Genomic DNA, 22611 nt, shown 5'->3' on the forward strand with positions numbered 1-22611 from the left:
GTTTGCCCTTCATGACCCTGGGACTTGGCACGAATCAGTTGGGGAGCCCTGGCCTGGGGTCAGCGAGCCTGTACCCGGCTCTAACTTACTGAGCGACCTTTGCCAAATCACTTTCCCCTTCAGGGCTGCAGGTGTTTCATCTGTTAAACTTGGGCACTGGACCAAATGACCTCCAAGGCTTTCCCGCTTCTAGGACTCTGTGTTTTGATTGAGAATCATATTAGTTTCCTGTGGCGGCTTCAACAAATGACCACAACCTGAGTGGCCTAAAACAGCTGAAAAGTGTTCTTTTTTGGAAGGCAAACGTCGGAGATCAGGGTGTGGGCTCAGGGCTCCCTCGGAGACTCAGGGGAAGAACCGGACCCTTGTTTCTTCCAGCTCCTGGTGGCTGCTGGCATTCCTTGGCCCTCTTTGCCTTGTAGCCACACCACTCTGATCTGTGTCCTTGGCTCACATTGTCTTCTGTGCGTCTCAAATGTTTCTCTGCCTCTCTTATAAGGACACTTGTGATGGCCTTTGGGGTCTGTCTAGATAATCCAGGATGATCTCATCTCAAGATCCTGAACTGAATTACATCTGCAAAGACCCTTTTCTCAAACAAGGTAACACTTATAGATTCTAGGGATCAGAGGTGGACCTATCTTTGGGAGGCCATTTTTCAGCCCACCACAAACTTCTGCTGTGTCCGTGACCAGTTGTTCAATCAGTCTACTGCAAAACTATGCCTGCAGCAAGTTCGAGGTCCAGGGAAATTTGAGACATGCAGGGGTGTGCATCCCTGTTCCTTAAGGGCTTTTTGTCTAACTGAAGAGTCATCAGCCCCACACACCAGCCAGGCAGTGCAGCCTTGGGAAAGCTCCCACACTCCAGACCTGGAACTCCCTGGGTTCACATCCAAGTCCTGCCACCTCCTAGCAGGGGGCCCCTTGACAAGTTATTTAATGTCTCTGGTTCTTGGTTTTCTCATTTATAAAATGGGGCTAATTATCCTTACCCCATTACTATGGTGTGAAGATTAAGTATAATATGGACAGTGGCTGGCATCTAGAAGGTGTTGATGGTTCAGCATGGGGACAGCAGAGGCTGTTGGAATGAACTGATTTCTCCGCTGACCCATGAGGAACCAAGGGCAGGGAAGTGGGAGGCCTTGGCCAGGTTTGCACAATGAGCTGATGGCATGGATGGGTCGAGAACCAAGGTCTCCCAACATTGAGCACTTTCCTCCACTTCCCAAAGCCTTTACTCCCCCGGATGAATCTTTGGAAGTCTGTTTTCCCAGGCAGCCAAGGGCTCCCATTTGCACCTGCCAAGAATTGATCCCGCCAAGACTGGAGAAGGCCAGGTCCACAGGCCCCCAGGTTGGCACTACCAGTGTGAGGCTCCCAGATCCTGGGCTGACTCAGCCACCAACAGAGAAGGGGAGGCCTATGCTATCTGGTCCTTCCCCAGGTCTCCACTGCCCTTTCAGCATCGCTCCCTGGGGACAGTCCTCATGAATGCAGCTTTGCGGGACAAGTAGGACAAGAGTGGGGAGAGGAAACGCCTACTGCTGCTGTTTGCTGCCAGCTCTCTGCTCCCATGTGCAGGTCTTTAGCTGAGTCAATGTTTAACCCTTGTCTGCAGTCAATGTTTAATCCCAGGTCAGCCAGCCCTGAAATTGAGCATTTCTTGGTAAGCATTTATAGAGCATTTTAGTAACAATTGCTGGAAAAGAGAATTGTGACAGTGACTCTGCAAAAGCTAAATACCAAGCCCCTCTCCTCCTCTCCCAACCCTGTTTTTTAAGGAAGTGGACCATTTGGGATTATTTATGCCCAGGTTGCCTGCCCTTGCCATCAGCAAATAATGATCTAGTATTTCCTGGCCCAGCTGGCATCCATTGGCAGGAGCACAGCGTTGGCTCTTGCTGTTTTAATTTCACCTTTGGGGCTTGAGAGAGGGCCTGGGACGTGGACGACTTCACTTTTGCTCAGCTTGGCAGCGTGGTCCCTGTGTGGTCACTGCCTGGAGCCCCAGACTGGAACCGTCCGGTAGGCCTGGCTTAGCTCGGGTCAGATTTTGGAGGAGTCTCTGAGCCCAGACTTATGTCCAGAGGTTTTCTGGTGAACCTCCCTGTCAGGAAGTAGGTAGGAGGAAGCTTCCTTATAAATGTTTGCCTGGCTGGTGGGTGATTTCATAGGGGATCCACAGGGCCCTTCTTAGGGGACTTGGAGCAGAGCGTCTATGACCTGGCAGCTTTGTGTCCATGCCAAGAACAACCGCAATGAGGGAAAAGTCACAGTGGCATGCTGGGTGGCAGGCATGTGGGGAGTGTGAGGGGAGGAGGGCTGCTACCAGATTCAAGGTTCAGGTCACTGGATGTGTCGCAGAGAGCGACTGACTGGCCACGTGTGTGCACCGGGGCCTCAGATCTTTTCTCTGTCTCCATGAGCTCACTGAGTCACCTCCTTATCCCTGACAACCTGCCTCCCTGTGTCACTGCCCAGATGTCCAGCCCCTCACTGTTTACCCAACTCTGTTGATTCCTAATTAGAAAGTGAAAACGACATTTCTTCTAGGCCTTCTGGAGTGGGGCGGGAGTCAGGGGTTGTCTGTACTCAATCGTTGTGACTGGTGGGGGTGTGACGGCAGAGATGGTGGTGGGCACGCCTGAGCCCGAGGGGGCTAGAAGTGTCGAACCAGAGCGTGAAAGATCCTGGAAGTGGAAAGTTGGCTTCGGTCTCCAGGTTCCTTCAGTTTCCCCTAGGCCAGTTCTGGGACCCCAGAGAGCTTTTATTCTCTGATTCTGCTAGGCAGGAACAAATGAGCAAATCTTTTCTGAAGTTACCAAACCACTCTCTTGCCCTCTACTGCCTCTATCCCCTGGCCAGGGAGGGGCGGAAGAAGGAAGATTTTCAGAGCAGACATCCAAAGTCAATAGGTGGAGTGTCAGGTGGCAGGGCCCAGCCCCTCTCATAAGCCACTGGGGTCCTCCTGAAAACTTGCTGTTTCCTTGTTCCTGGTCTAAGCTTGGCCTTTAGCCGAAGCTTTGCCTGGTGGCAGCCATTAAAAACACATCCTCTGTGATCCCCCTGCAGCCTGTGCCCATCCGAGCCTCAACATTCCCATCTGTACAATGGTGTATAATCCATTTCTTTCCAGTGACATATACTGTAGTTGGTTTTCAGCTGTCTGTGCTACACGGGTGGGGGAGAGTTGTATTTCCTAACCAGTCTGTCCTTCCCATGCCAGGATTTAAAGAAGCAAACTCCCCAGTGCCCTCTTCCTGAACTCTTGTTTGAAGTGCAACATCATCAAATTATGGGACAACTTGGAAAATGCTTTCGGTCACGGTCATCATGGCTCTCTTCCTTCTAAGATACTCAGGGTTGGGGAACCAGGAATCTGTAACATTAGGAAAGGAGGTGGCCCTTGTTAACTGAACCTCTGTGCTCAGAGCAAAACTGGTAGGTCTAGATCAAGGCAAGAAACAGGCAAAGGATGGGAACTTGGTCAGAGGCCGGAAGAGGCAGAACAGAAAACCCTAGATGCTAATCAGCAAATGTTTCAGCCAAACAGGACCAGGAGGCAAAGAGCGGCCCCCTGACCCAGTGCCTCAGTACTCGTGATGGCTATGGGCCTCTAGGAGTGCGGTATCGGGTCTGTTCCGGCAGCTGGCACCTCTCTGCTGCCCATCTGGGTTTCAGCTGTCCCCTTGGAGGGTGGGCCGTGGGGTGATGGCTCAGCCCCTTGTTGACAGTGAGGGGAGCAGTTTGGCCTGGGAGGCCCAGTGCCTGTAAGTCACGCTGTGTCACTTCCAGAAACATGGAGGGCTTGGTGGCCCTGAACTTGGCATGCAGCACCACCCACAGAGAACACACTTCCTTAGTATGGGCTCTCCATTCTCCATTCGACCTTTGTCAAGCTCTTAGCCCTGGATTATCTGCACCAATGGAAAATAATCACATAATACATGTCTACTTGACTGAAGTGAAGTGTAAGTCCTTTCGTGGAAATACCTCCCTCTCTGTATCTGACGGGAGCTGATTCTGTACTTCCCAGACCCCACTGGCTCCTGGAGTAGAGGAAGTAACCCCCCAAACCTTGTATGAGAAGGGTATGAGAAGTCGGCTGCCAAGTCAAGCGCTTGTCCTGAGTTACCTGTGACAGATGGACACCCCTGCAAGCGGTTAGGATCTGAGCTGGATTTTTGCAAATGCCAGTAAGGACCTCAGGGCTGGTCAGTGAAGTTTTCTCACTTAGCTCCAGCTCTCTGAACTTTTCCACTTCACTTAGCCAGGACAGGAATAGGTCAGCTCAGTGACTGAAGAGAACAAATTACTGGAAATGATTATGAGACTTTTTACACACAGGCCTAAAAGAGGAAAACAAGGACTTCTCTAGAATCTTAAACAGGGAAGCATGTGACCAAAATAAGCAAGCTGTAAGTCCAAGCACGGTGGTGCAGTGCCATGATCAAGGATTTCGTTTGTGGCTGCCTTGTGTTCAGTGGCTCCCGGCCGCTTTCTGTCTCCTCGGTCTTCTCATCTGTAAAATGGGGATTATCTTGCCTACTTTATAGAAATGTTGCATCAAGTGAACGTAGAACGTGAAAACACCCGGGAGTGTGCCTGCTTGGTAGAGATACTCAATGAACAGCAGCAGCATTGTTATGTAGCAAGGTGAGACTTGGGAGGGTTGCTCCCTAATCCAGAGAACACGCTTGATCTTAGGAAAGGGAGTGCTTCCCTGTATCTTGGATACTTCCTATGGACACTTGGCTGATTCTAGCTTCAGAGATGGAAGTCCCCCTGCTTCTCATCCCAGAGATGTGGGTATCAAGCTAGCTGGGGATAAGAGATTAAAAACCAGAGCGCTGACAGTTCCCAGCGGTGGCCATGGCCTTCTTAGCCTCCTTTGCCTTTGGCCCTTTAAATCCTGGCCCTTGCCCCTCTCCAAGTATTCGTTAGCCCATAAAGGAGCACCTTAAGCCCATAAAGGAGTGCCTTAAGCCTTAGGGGTTCCCCCACTTCCTTCCTGGCCACGATTTCACTCAGATCTTATCTCTGCTCAGCTCCAAAGACTTTGGTCTTGGCTCTGCTCCATCCCTTTGAGCTTGTACTGGCTCTCCCCGCTGGTGGACCTCAGCTTTCCTTGGAACACTCTGGTTTGGCAGCCTCTCCTACTTCTGGAAGCTGCCCCTGACCCCAACCCCTTGGACAACACTCTGGCCCCCAGGTGCCCTCCCTCCCCCAGGCAGGTGGTCAGGCAGAATGCCCAACTGCTGCATCCCAGATAGAGGCTTACAAGGGCTCAGAAGGAGGAAGGTGCCAGCAAAGGGTGGTCAAGGGAAGCTGTTGAGGAGGTTGGGGTCAGATCCTTCATATCAGAGTGGGAAGTGGAGAGCCTCAGTTGGTTTTACGGTTTAATGCAGGGATTGGCACTAAGGCTGTAAATTAATTACCACTCTTGAGCCAGATCCAGCCTGTGGCCTGCTTCTGTAAATAGTTTTGTTGGAACACAGCCAAAAGTTATTCACTTCAGGATGGTTTTTGGCCACTTCTGGGTTGCCAGGGCAGAGTGGAGCAGTTGCAACAGAGGCTTTACAGCCTGCAAAGTCTGAAGTATTTGCTCTCTGGCCCTTTATAGAAAAGGTTTGTAACCCCTGATTCAGTGCATCAGGCTTCCCCAAACAAGGAGCGATTTGAGGAGCCCAGTCTTGTGAGGTCACTTCAAGCTAAACACGATAGTCCAAAACCCGAGGAAACACGTACAATGTCCCCTGACCCTCCCACCAGGGCTATTCATAATGCACCTTGGTGTATTAAAGTCTTCCAAAATTCCTGCACAAAACCTGCTTTTGGTTTAAGCCATGTTTCCCAAATTTCTTTGATCTACCAAACCTTTTCCTCAGAATAGCTCGTAACAGTCCTCAGAAGCTAGCGTTTTGTGGATGCCTCTGGAAAACACTGCTGGAGTGTATAGGACCCTGTATAGTCTGATTTGCTCCCATTCCTGCATGCCATGAGCTGAGGGACCGTGGTTGAACTCTATACCCCTGAGGGCCTGTTTCCACATCGGTTGGATGGGATGACGGTGGCTCTTCTGTCTCTCTTACAGGTGTTTGAAGCAGGCCCCTGAGATCATGTGCATGAAAATGGTCTAGAGCCAGGGGTGTGGTGTCTTTGATTCCTGAGTTTTGATGATGAATTTTGCTCTGATATGGTGTTTAGCAAAGGTGAAGTGAGGAAAGAGCTAGGTCAAGGTCATGAGTTCCCTTTTCTAGTCCTCATCCTGCCAGTCCTAACTGGGTTAACTGAGTGACTTTCAGCAAGCTGTTTTGCTGCCACAGGGTCTCAGTTATCTCACCCTGGGCAGTGGGTTTTAGACTGGTTGATCTCTGAGGATCTATTAGTGCTAAAGTTCTGTAATCCATTTGGTTAGGTGCAGGCAACTTCACTGCTTATCCAAAACAGTGAGCCTTTCTCTCCCAAACCATGAAGAGCGTTTCATATTTATGCTCTCTGGACAGTGTCTGGGTTCAGCCCCAGCTTTGCAGGGGCAGCAAGGTAGGATTTGTGGTGCTGCTGACAGCTTAGGAGGCAGGGCTGAGCTTTCTGGGAATATCTACCTGACAATTCCTGACTTGATGGTGGAGCCTTTCTTTCCCTTCTCTTCCATTGCTTGAGGGCTGCTCTGTCCAAACGTGAAGCTCAGACAGCTTGTTGACAGATCTGGCAAAGTGAAAGAGCAGAGGTGACGCCTGACGAGACATGACACCCGGGACTAGAGCAAAACCCCCAACAAGCATGTGATGAAATGGTCACAAAGCAGAATCCACATAAAATTCCTCTTGGCTATTTCTTTCTTATCCACCCCTCTTACCATAACCGCTTTCCAGCTTTATCAACAGTCCTTGGCATCAGGGATTTATAAGCAGTTGAATAAGAGGAGCTTTATGAAGAAGATGAGAATCTACTGAAAAATACCCTTCTCCTTCATGAACTTAGGAAAATCCCAGAAAATCTTGACTGGGTCAAAAGGTCTACAGCATCATGTGTATGGGGCCAAATGGGGAGGGATGAATGGGGAACAAGTGTTCTTTCTCTTGGTCCCAATGTAGGAACCTGTGGGATCATCTATGGGCACCCCCCCAACATTGAAAGTGCTTCAGAGCATCTTCGTGGGCAGGGTCACCAGAGGCCACAGAGACCACGCCCCTCCAGTCAGCCATTCAGTACACTTATTTATTGGGGGTTCTACTGAGCTGAAGTTCTTCGGGGACGTGGTGAGAAGGACAACATGCAATTACTGCCCCCAGAGCTTAGAATCTACTGGAAATGAATAATCAAACGTGTGCAGTAGGCTGGGTGCTAACAGACATCAGAAAAGGGGGCACCCACAGGGGCTAGGAGTGATGGTTGAAATTTTGTTAACATTGCACTCTGATTGGAAGCCTCTCCTATTTTCAAACCTCCAGGAATGGAAATTTCACGCCTTATCCGGGTCCACTGACCTCCACCAGTAGTGAACTGATTCTTTCTGGCAGCCTTCTTTGAGTCACAGTGTCACTTATGGCCGTGGAAAATGCTCGACCTTCCTTGGCCCAGCCTTTGTCTCCCTAGATGGAGTCCCACCCCGCCAGCTCCCTCTGCCCCAGCTCTTCACGTGGAGGAAGGAAGAGAAGAAGCTGGGCTATGGTATTCAGTCCTGGTTCCTCTTCCACAGTGACCGAGTGGCTTATCCTTCCATTCCTTAGGGTCCTGGGTCTCTCGCCGGGAGACTCAGGCTGGCGTGGAGGGGAGGAGGGTCAACTTGGAGCCTCTTCCTTCCCACCGGGGGTGGCTGGCCTGGCTGGAGGCCCAGCTCCGGGAACTGTGTCATCTGAATCAAGGTGACCCCTGAGGACCTTCCTGTCTTCTGAGCTGCACAGACACGGAGCACACTGTGAGGGTCCTGGGCGCTGAGCCCGACTCCCCAAGAACCACCCTCACCTGCTGCAAGCGTCAAGGGCTTCCTGACCCTTAGATCTGCAGACACTGGGCCAGGCCGTCAGGGCCCTGGGTCTGGGAAGCTTAGCTCCTTTTTCTTGCTCCCACAGTATCTCACCCTTTCTTCGCCACATCTAACCACAGTGGAGCAGTTGCTTTAGATGTGTTTAAACCTGGGCCTGGTGCTGTAAGAGGTCTGCAGAGGGTGCAGGTATAGTTTGGCTGCACCTCTGGGCCCTGCACTCCTGTCTGCTGCTGGCATTGTTCACGTGGTTCCTAAGCCTACACTGCGGAGAAGGCAATGGCACCCCACTCCAGTACTCTTGCCTGGAAAACCCCATGGATGGAGGAGCCTGGTGCGCTGCAGTCCATGAGGTCGCTAACACTCGGACACGACTGAGCGCCTTCACTTTCACTTTTCACTTTCATGTATTGGAGAAGGAAATGGCAACCCACTCCAGTGTTCTTGCCTGGAGAATCCCAGGGACAGGAGAGCCTGGTGGGCTGCCGTCTATGGGGTCGCACAGAGTCAGACACGACTGAAGCAAGTTAGCAGCAGCAGCAGCAGGCCTACACTGAGCAACAGTCTCACCATTCTCTGAAGAACGTCTCCCTAGGCTCTCGGACATTACCAGGACATAAATAAACAGATGACTTTCCCATTTGACAGATAAAGGAACCAAGGCCAAGCTTGGCTGGCATGGCCCAGACTAGCATTTAGCATTTCCGCATCCAGCAGTGCTGGCCCCGGCCCTGACCCGCCCCAGTCCTGAGGGTGTCAGAGGGGAACGAGCCCTACCCTCTGCGGGCCTGGGGCGAGTTAGACCCCACTCACAGCTCCCTTTCCTCTGGAGCTTCCTTTTCCATAGAACAAGGGTCACCAGCATAAGCAGGCACAGCACCGATGAGACTGGAGTCAGGATCCCAGAGAAGTTCTTCTCTTCCAGAGAAATGCTGCAGAGGAAGCAGCAGGAGTGGGCGTCAGAAAAGCACACGAGAGGGGGGCCTGGAGCACCCCAGGAAGCCAAGGCCCTGGGGCCGCACCCCTTATTTTACAGAGGCGACGTGGAGGCCTGGGCCGGTTGGCCGCCCTTGTTCCACGGCTGGTGGGTTAGTCGCTGACCTGGGACGCGGTCCCCTGCCTCCCGGTTCCCAAGTCCTCAGTCCTGCCCCTCCCCAACCACCTGTGTGGGGTCCCTGCCAGTGGGCCACAGGGGCCAAGAGAACTGAGTCAGGGTCAGGGAATCCACGCTAGGCATTTGGTTCTGCTGCAAAGTCTCTCTTTGTGGCTTCAGTGAGTCACCCCGCCACCCCACCTTGCCACCCGCTGGAGCTTTGTTTCCTCATCTTTAAGGAACGAAAAGTCCCAACAGTCCCACCTAAATATTCTAAATATTCTGTTGCTTAGATGTTTGCTCAGTCACGTGAAAATACTCAGATGGCATTCTCCCAGTGAGGACCTTGGAAGGAGGGAGCATTCTGACCCCCCGTGACCTCTGCCCTTAACTGTCCTGAGGCTACAGAGGGGGAGGAGAGGAGTGAGCAGACCCAGGGGCATGTGAAGCTGAGCTCACTGAGGGAGCGGGCAGAGGTGCAGCCCCAGGGGAGGGGGGCCTGGGGATTACCTCTTTACGGAAGACTCCTCGGTCGGGAGCCCAGGGGGCCCCGCTGCCAGGGCCTGGCTCGGCATCACGCGGGCACCACCGTCTCCTGCAGGGGTGTCCAGGTCACCTTCACTGCTTCCCTCCGCAGATGCCATCTCTATACGGGTTGGCTCTGAGGTCCACACAGCCGCAGCCCGGATGGTCCCTTCAATGGAGCCCAGGCTCTGTGGCTCAGAAGCCGATGTCTCCTCTTGGAGGGGTTCCCACATCCATCTTTCTGAGGCCAGGGGTGATGGCCTAATGGTCCCTGCGGCTGTCTCAGTGGTGCCCGGGGTTGCGCTGACGCTGTCTGTCTCCTCGCTTGGCCTGTTAACCCCAGGAGTAGTTTCCCTCTCTCTTTCGCTGGCCCTGGCCCTGGTTGCTTCTGAATTGCTGGTGCTCCACACCAGACCCCGTTCTGCTGCACCGGTCATGCCTCTGACTGTTGAAGCCGGACTCTGCACAGTGGGCACAGTTGCCCAGACGGAGCCCTCTACCTGGCTGCCTGTCCCTGGAGCCACTACCGCAGTTGCTCCTGGGGTTTGCCTTCCTGTGGCTGAAGCCGTGGTTTTCCTGGCTCCTGGAGTCAGGGCAACTGTATCCCATCCTGTCCTCTGTCTTCCTGTCGTCTGGGTGTTTCCTCGTGTGCATCTTTTGGTGGCTGGGGGTGATGTTATTTCAAAGGATCCTGTGATGAGCTCACCATAGTCCAAAGTGGCTGTGGGGATGGTTCTGGAAAGACCTGTGTGAACAGCAGAAGGAGGCCTAATGAGAAGGCTGTCCGGGCTGCCTACAGGCTTTAGCAAAGGACATCAGGCTTGAGGTGTTTGCCATGTAGAATGTACCCTCACTACGCAGTGCGGTCTTTGGCCAATATATTGGATAAAACAGAAAAAGCCAGATGTATTCTCCAGTCTGTTGCAAATATTGACACTTTATGTTCCTGTCTCCTTCTTTTATGCCCACATGTTCTCTATCCAACTGCCCCAGGACCCCATGGTGTCCGCTTCCCCAGAGGCCCACAGCCCTTCACGTACTGCTCTGCAAATGAGAAAAAAAGAAAAACTCCAGCCACAGCAGAGTGGCCAGTGTCTGCAGATGGTTAGAGAGCAGCCTCTAATCGAACAGTCCTCTCTCTGGACTCCTGTCTGCCTGCACCTCCTCTCACAGCCTGGACGCCCTTCCCTGGACTTTGGGTACCTGACTCCGGACAGCTCTCCGGAACTGGCCGCACAGGACCCCGGCCTGGCCCCTGCCAGACGCCTGCTGAGAGGCTCTTGTCTTAGGAAGGGCTCGGTCCTGCCCATCTTACCTGCTCCGCACGTCTGAACAAAGAGATGTGACCATACGGAGCCACATTATCTAACTCACTAGCTTCATGGAACACTTCAAATACGTGTGCCACAGCGTTCAGGGGGAATAGGGTGGGATCGCTTACGGGGAGTCCCTAGTATTGGGCCGTTGGCGCAACTGGGCCATTTTCCCTGGTATCTACCTTCCCTCCATCTGAAATGCAAGCCCGCACCTTCGGTCCTTGGATGACCCCACCTTTCATCATCACTGTCCTCGTGTTTAACCAGCCTTGGTTAAACCTCAGCCCTCCTGGGCTTCTGGGCTTCCTGTGGTCTCTCCCCCTTCCTAGCATTCATCACGCCTGACCCGCCAGCCGCCGGCCCTGACCTGGAGAGACCGTCAGGTTCATGCTGAAGAACAGCGCGTTGTTTGAGTTCCCGAGGCCGCAGCGGTAGCGCCCCTCGTCCTCCGGGGACAGCCGGGACAGCCTCACCACAAACAAGCCTCTTTTGGGGAAGTCCGCGAGGGCCACGCGGCCGCGGTAGCGCAGGTGCGTGTAGCGGTTGGTGGACACGACGGTGCGGCAGACCCCCGCCGGGGGCCCGAGGCGGCACCAGTACTTCCTCAGGTGGCTGTTGATGGCCAAGCTGGGGTACCGGCACTGGATGGTCACAGCTCCCCCAGGCTCCCCGGACACCAGCCGTGGGCCCGTCAGTGCGCTGGCGGCTGCAGGCAGAGGGAGAAAAAAGTCCATGGAGAAAGAGTGCTGAGTGTGTCGCCGTTTGAGGCGCTCTGAGGTCCAGACTCTGCTAGAATTAGGAAACAGGTCAGAAAGTGCCTCTGTGAAAGTAGAGGTTTTGTTGTTGTTAAAGTCGTGTCTGCCTCTTTTGTGATCCCCCATGGACTGTGGCCCTTCCGGGCTCCACTGTCCATAGGGTTTCCCAAGCAAGAATACTGGAGTGGGTTGCCGTTTCCTCTTCCGGGGCATCTTCCTGACCTAGGGGTCGAACCTGTGCCTCCTGCATTAGCAGAAGGATTCTTCACCACCAGCGACAGGGGAAGCTAGAAAGAATCAATATAGAAATGTCAGTGCTTAGCATTAGATCAGGAGTAGCCCCAGAGGATGGAATGGAGCTGTGTGAAAGGCCCCATCTGAGAGATGAAAATGCAAGAATGATTTTACCACTGTTCAGCTAACCACCACAGAACTTACATTGTGCCAGCTGATCTTCTGCGAGTCTGCCCAGAGCCTGGGTTCTAGCCACTGGGCTCCAGTGCAGATGTTTAAAAAGCTGCCACCTAAGCACCTATAAGGGGGCCAAGGCAACACCTGACAAAAGACCGTGATTTGTTTGCATGGAATGTAAAAGAGAGATACTAGAACAAGGAGGTCCCACTGTATAGCAGAGGGAACTATATTCGGTATTCTTTGATAAACCACAATGGAAAAAGAGATGAAAAAGAATATACGTATATGTATAACTGAATCACTTTGCGGTACAGCAGAAATTAATACAACATTGTGAATCAGGTATACTTCAATACATTTTTTTAAAAAGAGAGATGTAAAATAGTAAAAACAGAAGCGTATGCTTGCTGCTGAAAGGAGAGGGTGCTGAAAGCACAGGAATCCTGCCCTGCTTGGCGGTACCTCCTCAGACCAGCGCTTGCAACACTTCTCACTTTTCTCTAGAAATGGAAACCACCAAGGGCTGCCGTCAAAGCTGAGAAGAACGGTGACTACGTCTGCTTTGGCAGTGGCTGCGATCATAGCTGAAGCTCAGTCTACGGCCCTTTCACTGACCGCCTCTTCACCCTGGCTCTGGGATGTCTCTGCTCCTTGATGAGATCTCAGACCTAATTTCAAGTACAGTAGCTTTTGTAGTGTCACTTGGATAAGAAAACACACAGCCCAATGATTGTTGCAATTCCAGTCTCTTATCCAGTTGAAGCCTTTTTCCTTTCTTCCAGCTATGCTTGGAGGCCTGATGTTTGGGAGGGGGACTGCTCAGGGTACCGTGCTTTGTTGGACCCCCTTCTCTACTCAGAGCTGCTGTTGGGGCCCCTCTGGGGCTGGGTGTGGAGGGGAGAGGGGAGGGCAGGAGGAGTCCTGGCCTGCAGGTGGCATCCTCTGGGCAAGGCAGCGTCCAGCGTCGTGTCCTTCCCTGTTGCCTCCCAGATTCCCTGTCGGGGCCTCTTGCTGCGGTTAGTTCCCGCCTGGTAGGAACTGCCTCCTCTCCTGCTGGCCTTTTAACAGTCCCTTGACATCAAGCCTGTGACCTGGGGCCTCATGCCCCTTCGGTTGAAGTCACAGTTCCCCCTGGGTGGCCCTCTTGCTGGAGGCCCTGGGGCAGCTCCTTATCTGGGATCCACATTTGGTCCCCGCTGGATCCGAGCTGTTGGGAGACTGCTGGGACTACAGCAAGCTTGTTGAGTGGCTTCCTAGAAGTGCCTTCTCTTACTCCTCTAAAAGTGGGGAAGAGGTGAGCCCTCTGTCCCTTATGGACAGGTGGTGCAGGGCACATCACACTGCTTCTTTCCAGAAAGCTCTTACTGTGAGATCTTCTTTTCAACCCATGATGATTCTTCGGGGAATGATATGGGGGCTATTTCTGGAACAACCAGCTTTGCCATCTCTCTCCACAGTCCTGTATCGGTGCTATAACATCTTGCTTTAGGATATGGGTGCCTGGCATCTACAACTTGTTCTATGTCTTTGAAAGTGAAAGTTAAAGTCGCTCAGTCATGTCTGACTCTTTGCGACCCCATAGTCTATGCAGTCCAAGGAATTCTCCAGCCCAGAATACTGGAGTGGGAAGCCTTTCCCTTCTCCAGAGGATCTTCCCAACCCAGGGATCAAACCCAGGTCTCCCGCATTGTGGGCAGATTCTTTACCAGCTGAGCCACAAGGAAGCCAAGAATATTGGAGTGGGTAGTCTATCCCCTCTCCAGTGGATCTTCCTGACCCAGAAATCGAACCGGGGTCTCCTGCACTGCAGGTGGATTCTTTACAAACTGAGCTATCAGGGAAGCTCTATGTGTTTAGCACCTCTGAACCCAAGAAAGTTTAATCCTGTTGCCAGGATTGGCTACATAATTTACAAGGCCCAGTGCAAAATAAAAATGGAGGACCTCTCGTTCCAAAGTTACTAAGAGTTCACTAAGGCAATGCTATGCTATGGTAAGTCACTTCAGTCGTGTCCGACTCTGTGTGACCCCAGAGACGGCAGCCCACCAGGCTCCCCCGTCCCTGGGATTCTCCAGGCAAGAACACTGGAGTGGGTTGCCATTTCCTTCTCCAATACATGAAAGTGAAAAGTGAAAGTGAAGTCGCTCAGTCGTGTCCGACTCTCAGTGACCCCATGACTGCAGCCTACCAGGCTCCTCCGTCCATGGGATTTTCCAGGCAAGAGTACTGGAGTGGGGTGCCATTGCCTTCTCTGCACTAAGGCAATAGTAGAGCATTAAACCAGGCACCTTATAAACCAGGCCCTGTGTGACTGCACAGGGCACATGCCCATAAAGCTGGCCTGCCTATTGCATATGTCTTAAGGTCTCATTATAGGAAGAGTCAAGACCATAAATGTTAGAGATAAATCAATACTCACTGTGGGTTTAATTAAATGACACATCGCAACTATGCCACTGTTGATAAAGTTACATAGCAACTTATCATAAAAAGCAAGTCTTTGTAATTACAAACAAGGACTATCTCAGGACAACAGTGATGACATTCTGATTTCTGGAATCTGTGTGTGATCTACATGTGTGTGTGGGGCAGGGGGCAGAGCAAGAGGATTTATGAGCCTCATTGATCAGCAGGATGGGGTGTTCTGACTTTGCAGTTGAGAGCTGATTAGGAATCCTTAATCAACTTTTGCAATGCACATTTTTTTCTTTTATCAATATCAAATTTCATGCACCCTTAAGAACTTGTTCAGTGGATAACTGGTAGCTCTTGCGTGTGCGTGCCAAGTTGCTTTAGCTGTGTCTAACTCTTTGTAACCCCGTGGACCGTAGCCTGAGAGGTTGCTCTGTTCATGGGATTCTCCAGGCAAGAATAGCGAAGTGTTGCCGTGCTCTCCTCCAGGGGATCTTCCCGACCCAGGGCTCGAACCTGCGTCTCTTATGTCTCCTGCATTGGCGGGCGGGTTCTTTACCACTAGTGCCACTCAGGAGGCCTGACTCTTATGTAAGCTCTTAGTTATATGTGATAAAGGCTTGGGGAATTTTGTACTAGTGACTGTGAGAATTAAAGAAAGGGCTGGCATTTTAGGGTCAGTGTGATGGCTCCCAGGGGCCCCTTGTGGAGGTGATGCCCCTGTTATCATTCACCCATCATCTCCCAGCAGTGTCCACTGTGTGGCTTCAGGCAGGGACGGGGAAGTGAGGCCTGCAGTTGGAGACCACAGACTGGAGCCTGACTTGGTGTGAGGAGTTGTAAGGGGCATGTGGCAGGAGCAGGGAGAGCCGGCTTGGGCCTGGGATGGATCACTTCTGCCCCAGCAACAGGATGAGAAAGGTCTGGGCGCTCCCTTTGCCCAGCAGTGGGGCCCAGCCGGTAGAGAACCAGCCTGCAGCCATCTGAGATGGGGTCTTCTGTGTGCAGGGACCACAGTAGGGAGATGGTCCCTGGAGGGGTCCTCAAAGACATCCACAAGAGGAAGATCCAGCTCTTAAGCCTACCAGGCCAGAGAGTTCCAGGCCACTCCATCAGGTATGAGCAGCCTGCCTCCTGCTTCCCCTCCCACCCGCCACTGTGACCCTGCTGGGGTCCCAGGTGCCAGCTGCCTCCGAGTGGGGGAGAAGGACCAAGGGAGGGGGGGAAGGCAGCCTCACACCCCTCCCTGCCTTCCTGACTGCAGGCCTGGGGTGGCCGGGGGGGTGCACATCTCTGAATGAAGATGAAATGGTTGACCAAAATATTTAACTGGTTACTTAAAATGATTCAATTAGAACTTTCAAGACTTGAAAAATCATGGGCCTGCCTGAGTTTTCATTTGGGGGCCAGGAAGCTTGCTCCTACTGAAAAATTTTAAAGCGGGCAGTGAGAGATGAAAATAAAGAGGTGGTGTGATTATATCACAGAGGTTTCTTGCTCCAATATTAGCTACCTTTGATTCATTAAAATATGATTTGTTTATAAGCCAAACAAAATTATTTTTGGTGTTATTATTTGTTGTTCAGTCAATAGATCATGTCTGATTCTTTGTGACCCTGTGGACTGCAGCACACCAGGCTTCCCTGTCCATCACCATGTCCTGGAGCTTTCTCAAACTCATGTCCATTGAGTTGGTGATGCCATCCAACCATTTCTTCCTCTGTTGTCCCCTTCTCCTCCTGCCTTCAATCTTTCCCAGCTTCAGGGTGTTATCACAGGATTTATTTGTTAATTTACTCTTTCAACATTTTTATTAAGCATCTACTTGGATACTCTGGGCACAGACTTACTGCCTTCCATAGTGGCTCCCCATTACCATCAGAATAAAACCAGATACCACAGCATGGAGACAGGACTGTGCTGCCCTGTCTGAGCCTGATCACCACACCAGCCTGCAACTTGACTTTCATCCATCTGTCCCTAGTGCCTGGTACAGGCTAGGCCCTCCATAAGTGTGCACTGACTAAAGAAGTAAATGCATCGATGTGGTTTTTATTTACCCATCTGGTTTCTTTGTAGACCCTGCACTCTTTAAGGCAAGGTCTTTGTCTTTACATGACGTACTGTGGCCTGGCACTTGAGTTATTTTAGAATGAGTGCTAATAGAGCGATGCTATCCTGGAACCCATATCTCGAAAATGCAGCTGACTTTCAGTCGTCAGCTTGAATGGAAGAGGGCAGAGACAGATCAAAACACTGAATATCCCAGTGATCATCAGGCTGGACATACACCTTTTCGTGTGAGCTCTCGCCTCCCACCCTCTTCCTGGGCCCAGATCCAATCACTCCTTCGCTCCAAAGCCATGGAGAATGCCTGTACTTTGGAGGGGTTGCTGAAGGTCACTGAGGTGCTCACCGGCCTGCAGCCTGGAAGGCTCGGGTCTGGGTGTGCAAGCTCTGAATCTGGCTGTTTGGAACTCACCCTGTAGCAGGCACATCAGGAGGAAGACAAGCATTCTCCATCCTGCCCTCTGGCTGGTGACCTGCAAGAAAAAACCACCGTCAAAGAGGAGGCCTGAGAGCAGATGAGTGAGACGCTGGTCCAGTAGCCCTGGGATCTGGTTGGTCACCTTCTCACTGAGGGATTGGGGTGAGCTCAGCCCTGGGGCCGGATCAGCTTCATTTAAGAGCAGGATGTCACGGCCCTTTGAGAGAAGCGTGGCTCCATCCTCATGGCCCCAGACACACCACATTTGGGCTGGCTCGCTGCCACCAAGCCTGGAAAAACTCCCTCTGTGGCATGCCAGCCCCAGCACCCGCTTGCCAGCCTGGGGCTCTAGATCTGGGGGAGCACTGTGTAGTGGAAACTCTCCAGGCCAGAAGTTTAAGGCTTAGTTGGAACTGTGGGACCCTGGAAAGGTTACTCAGTGTTGGGGATCAGCTTCCTCTCCCGGGGACTGAGACTCAGTACAGGTGCTGTGCCACTTAAATGACTGAGTTAGAAGCGTCCACAGGGGGCCTGGTGCCGAGTCTCCCACTTCCCCTTCTGTTTCACAGAAGGATTGCTTCCTACAAGGAAAAATCTCTCTCACTGATGTGAGCCTCCAGGCAATAGCAGGAGTTAAAAACCAACTCTCAGGCCAAGTCGTTTCTGCCCGAGGGTCCTGTTCCGTCTCTCCTCCACAAGCTCTTGAAATCCCTCCCTGGCCCCTGGCCTTTGCTGCTCTCGCCCTGCTCTGGTCTCTCCCACAGGCCAGGGAGCTCCTGGAAGGTAGGACTTTGAGCCTCCAGGCTCTGAATTGGGATCTAGCCTGGTGTAGGTGCCCAAGGCACGTAACTGAGCATAACTAAACAAGTTATGAACAAGAACCTCTCATTCTTTTGAGAAACACCATACTGACCATTATCAGTGGCCCTTTGTTGCTTGCTGATGGAAAAAAGGCAAGGATTGTGTTAATACATTATGCTTCTTTTGTCGTCCCCAGAGGGTTTTCATGGATGCTTTTTGAGTGGTTAAAAATCTCTTCTTTGAATATTTCTACTGCCTGCAGCTCCTGGGACCTGTGGATACTTTTTCTAAAGAAATCAAACTGCAGTTAGCCATTGTTTCCTTCTTCCCACGCTAATACCTGTCCTGCTCATGTTGAGAACAATCTCATACAGTCATAATCTGGTCCCCTCACCACACTCCCTCTCCAAATTGACAAAACCACATGTGGCCAGTGGCCAGACTGGGCTTGGGCTAAAGGAGGAGAAAAGGGAACAAGGTGGGAGTCGGGGGGGGGGGTGGTTCAGAGAAACAGGAGAAGGGGGAAGGGAGGGTGAGGCAGGAGATGAAGGGAGGAGAGAGCGGAGAGAAGGAGACGGAGTCCGTGGTCGGCTCTGTGAGGCACCTTGTCACCTCAGCATGGCTCTGCCTGGCTGTGTCCATTCAAGCCTCTGCGAGCTGTACCCAGGTGGAGCCCCCAGGGTGGTCAGATCTGGCAAGGTTCACAGGTTCCCTCTGCCTCCTGTCTCGGGCACCATCATGGCAGCCTCAAGCCCTCCCTGCCCTCGAAGCTGCTGGCTTCCTGCTCTCATCTGGAGGCTCTCCCAGGTGTGTCTGCACCTAATCTGTTGTTTGATTAATATCCACCAGGTCCAGGCTATTTCTGGGGCTGCTGTCCAGGTTCCCCCAGGCAGGTTTTTCTCAAGTGCTAAGTGCCGACACAGCGCACATTGGGGCCAAAGTCTGCACTGCCTGGCTTCTCTGAAGCCCCAGTGGGCGCAGCTATCTCTTGGCTACAGGAGCAAAACCGCCTCTGCGGGGCAATGAGGAAGCATGGGGTGTGAGATAAAATGCCTCCAAAGAGTTATCAACCTTGATTGGAGGTTGCAAGGATAACATCCAACGGAAAGCCTCCAAGTCAACAAACCTCTTTCCAGGAGACAGGGAGCCCCAACTCAGTAGCTTGGGGCCAAATACCTCTAGGATCATGCATTGCATTTTAGAGGACAGGGCACATTGGGGAATTCTCTTGTCCCTCAGTCCCACTGGGAAGGGCTCTACCCCAGCTTCAGCCCAGGCTGGTGTGTAACTCCCCAAGTCCTTGCTGCCCCCTTGAGCCCTGCTTCTCTCTTGTCCTCCCACCTGTGGCAGCAGACGAGAAAGGAAGGAGGCAGGTGTAGAGGAAAGAGCACAGAACCAGGATTCAGGAGGTTCCGTGTTGCCCATGGCAATGACCTTGAGCAAAGCATCTCTCCTCTCCACAGCCACACAAAAGCTTTGACTGCAGGAGCTCCATGCTTCCTTCTCCTTCTTAATGTTAACATGTGTGTGTGCTAAGTTGCTTCAGTTGTGTCCGACTCTTTGCAACCCTAAGGACTGTAACCCCATAGGATCCTCTGTCCGTGGGATTCTCCAGACAAGAATACTGGAGTGGGTTGCCATGCTCTCCTCCAGGGGATCTTCCTGACCCCAGGGATCCAACCGGTGTCTCTCATGTGTCCTGCATCAGCAGGCTGGGCTCTTTGCCACTAGTAGCAACTGGGAAGCCCTTCTTAACATTAGTTGGTTCTAAGTCACTCAGGGGACTGTAAGGAGTCCTACACTCTGGTGGGAGAGTGGGAGTGAGAGAAGAGTAGCACCATAGGAGGGAGATGCTGGCCTGACCTCCAGAATCCTTCCCTGGCCCCTGGGAGCAAGGCCTGGCTGTTCTGGGACAGTTGCTTCTGCCCCTCATCACCCACATCAGGAGACAAGCCCCCAACCCCTTGGGGAAAGCCTCGTCTCACCTTTGGATCTCCAGGCTTAGCTGGGGATTCTAGATCCATCTCAGTCCAGAAATAAAATCCACTTGGACTTTTCCTTTTCTGTTTTTGACGTGCTGGTGATTGGAAACCTTCTAGTTTCTTTTCTTTAAACCTTGAGGCTGAGTTGGCTGTCCGATGCGCTGGAAGGCAGCCGGAGTTAGCACTGGAAACTGGAGGCGTGAGGCATAGGGCTGCTGGTCACCACTCTACACTCCCATCAGCGCTTCACGCTGGGCCTCGGTTTTTATTTCTTATAATAGGGAGCCAGTCCAGGCCCCCTGTCATTCTTACCACCCCTCATTCCTGCAGAACTTTCCCAGGGGTGATGACAGTAGCTTTAAGGGAAACGCACTGACACATATCCTTCTACCTCTTATGTCCCCTCCAGTCCAGGGCCCAGAGTTTTTAGAATGCGCCAGATCAGCCAATTCATTCAGAACTCTTCTGGGTAAAGTGATGCAATAGCTTGGGCAGAAGAGAAAATTCAGGAAAGGAATTCCCCGCTGTCTGGCTGGCAGCTTGTGCCTACTAGCTGACCAGTCCCCTTCGACTTCCACGGGGAGGCAGTTTGAGGCCCTGACTCCAGTTCAACTGCACGCTTGGCAGCTACCGCTTATGCTCTGGACAAAACACAATAGAGTAAATGAGATGATCTCCATGGAGAGAGAACACTGGCAAGTGTCGCTTATCCAGGTGGATGACGTACTTCAAAATTACCCCAAGATAGTTCATGGAAATATCTTGCACAAGATGTAATTTGTCTGCCTCTTTTGGCTTTAAACTGACATTAAAATGGCAGGCGTAGCCCAAGCACTCAACAATGAAAGGGCTTCAGGGGACACAAGGCTCTCACCAGGACCCCTGATAGACTAGGTAGTATTCTCGAGGCAATTAGAAACGACACTTCTTCCTTAAAATAAATAGATGCAGTTGGCGTATTGTTACATATTGGAAACCACTGGGGCAGCATGTATTGCCTATGCTTTCTCCCTTCCAGGTTTGCAGACACAGTAGGGATAGGAACTGAGTCACTGAAAGCAATAGGAGAGGAAAAGAAATACCCCCAGGGGATGCCTAGCATATGGCTGGGACAAGACGGTCTCATGCAGTCGTGCGTGCCAGTGTCCTTGTGTTCCAGAACCCAGGTCTGGCTGCGAGCCGCTCCAAAGCCATTACAGAGGCCAGGTTGGTGCAAAGGAAAGTTTGCTTTATTTTGGATGCAGGCAATTGTTGGGGAAGCTGGATACTTGTCCAAAGGCCTATCACCGGCACTGACAATCAGGAGTAAGAGCTTTTATAGACAGAGGGAGGGGCTATTTGCAGAAACAGCATGGTCAGCTCTGATAGTCATCTTGAAATTGGTCATCAGTGATCTGGCCAGTGTCATCTTGATTAAGTACAGTTAATCTTCTGTTCCAGGATCTGGTTTTTTTTTTCCATTTCTTGAGGACTTCAGAATTGTGGCAGCTTATGTCATGGCTACAGTCTGCTCATCATGTACTTAACTTCTCTACCTGGTGGGGGTTTCGGTATCTATAAATGCTCATGGGATATGGCTCAGAATATTACCTGTAGCCCTTGACAAGGAACTAATGGCTCTTGACTGTTCTTAATGAGCACATTATTATTATTTGGTTTCCTTTGAGTGTTTTCCCTTGTTTCTGCATTTCTCACTTCTCTGATTAAACTTATTCTTTGGCTAAAGTTTTTCTGCGGACAAAAGGCAGGCTGAAGACCTGGGGGGCTGGGACCATAGGGCCCTACCCCATTTCATTTGTGCACAGCTGTGTGTGCTGCTGTCCCAGGACCTGGTCATGGCCTTTAGATCTTCGCGAATACCTAGAGCCTCCCTTGTAAGTTGGAACACGTCTACCATGTGGATGGCCTCCCCTCAGCTGTGGCATCCTGGAGCAGTGTACAGGGTGAAGAACTGTGCATGGCAGTCCTGCCTTCAGAAACTCACCCTCAGAGTTGAATGACTCCTATGCAGGTGCAGGGGAGAAGGCAATGGCACCCCACTCCAGTACTCTTGCCTGGAAAATCCCATGGGCGGAGGAGCCTGGTGGGCTGCAGTCCATGGGGTCGCTAAGAGTCGGACTCAAATGAGTGACTTCACTTTCACTTTTCTCTTTCATGCACTGGAGACGGAAATGGCAACCCACTCCGGTGTTCTTGCCTGGAGAATCCCAGGGATGGGGGAGCCTGGTGGGCTGCCGTCTATGGGGTCGCACAGAGTTGGACACGACTGAAGTGACTTAGCAGCTTAGCATGCAGGTGCAGAGAGGATTGGTGCTTGGCTAGAGTCTCCCCTCCCAGCTCCTCAGAAAGCAGTATAGCCTTGTGGTTGATCACAAAGACTTTGGAATTAGACTCCCCTAAACTGATATCCCAGTTGTACTTTTCACTGGGAAAGTGATGTGGGTCAGATTACTTATCTTTTGGAAACTTCGTTTTCCTAATCTTTAAAACATGTGAATATTAGCACCTATCTCATAAAGTTATTATGTGAATTAAGTGTGATAATCCATGGAACTTGAAGTGCCTAACAGGCAGTAAATTCTCAGTAAATATTAGCTGATAGTGTTAATAGCTTAACACAAAGCAACAGGGAGAGAAAGAGTCTTACAATGATCAAACCTTCCCCCAGAGTCCTTTTTGAATGTTTTCACCTATTCTGAGGTCTGCTGCTCTTTATCCTTTTTTCTTTTGCCTTTTGAAAGATTAAAGGAAAGTCAATTTTACTCAGGATATGTCTGGAATGATCTTGTATTTAAAAATAAATACTTGTCAAATTTTCATTATTTTATAACCT

At 51.6% G+C, this 22611-nt stretch overlaps 1 protein-coding gene across 3 annotated transcripts; it reads right to left on the reverse strand.

The window, feature by feature from the left end:
- Positions 1 to 21: 21 nt before the first annotated feature.
- FCAMR (Fc alpha and mu receptor) lies at positions 22 to 20181 on the reverse strand. Of its 3 annotated transcripts, XM_070767855.1 has the most exons (6): positions 19782 to 20181; positions 16990 to 17050; positions 11294 to 11632; positions 9596 to 10355; positions 8770 to 8924; positions 6621 to 7904 (listed from the first exon to the last, which is right to left on the reverse strand). In XM_070767855.1, the coding sequence occupies exons 1-6, from the start codon at positions 19818 to 19820 to the stop codon at positions 7735 to 7737; spliced, it is 1524 nt and encodes a 507-aa protein (XP_070623956.1). In that variant the 5' UTR covers positions 19821 to 20181; the 3' UTR covers positions 6621 to 7734. The 3 variants fall into 3 exon arrangements, with proteins under 3 accessions (XP_070623955.1, XP_070623956.1, XP_070623954.1); XM_070767854.1 differs by lacking the exons at positions 16990 to 17050; positions 19782 to 20181 and adding an exon at positions 22 to 4527 and having other exon boundaries at positions 6611 to 6713; positions 11294 to 11831; XM_070767853.1 differs by lacking the exons at positions 16990 to 17050; positions 19782 to 20181 and having other exon boundaries at positions 11294 to 11831.
- Between the last annotated feature and the right edge of the window lie 2430 nt (positions 20182 to 22611).

Source organism: Bos indicus, chromosome 16 (genome assembly GCF_029378745.1).
Source record: "Bos indicus isolate NIAB-ARS_2022 breed Sahiwal x Tharparkar chromosome 16, NIAB-ARS_B.indTharparkar_mat_pri_1.0, whole genome shotgun sequence".
Taxonomy (NCBI): domain Eukaryota; kingdom Metazoa; phylum Chordata; class Mammalia; order Artiodactyla; family Bovidae; genus Bos; species Bos indicus.

Coding starts and splice junctions, on each gene's coding strand:
- FCAMR (XM_070767853.1), bottom strand. CDS start 11,807: ATGGGGGATCACAAAAGAGGCAGACACGACTTTAACAACAACAAAACC. Junction 10,356..11,293: donor GAACCTGACGGTCTCTCCAG/GTCAGGGCCGGC, acceptor CTGTTCACACAG/GTCTTTCCAGAACCATCCCC. Junction 8,925..9,595: donor GAGGAGTCTTCCGTAAAGAG/GTAATCCCCAGG, acceptor CTTCCTCTGCAG/CATTTCTCTGGAAGAGAAGA.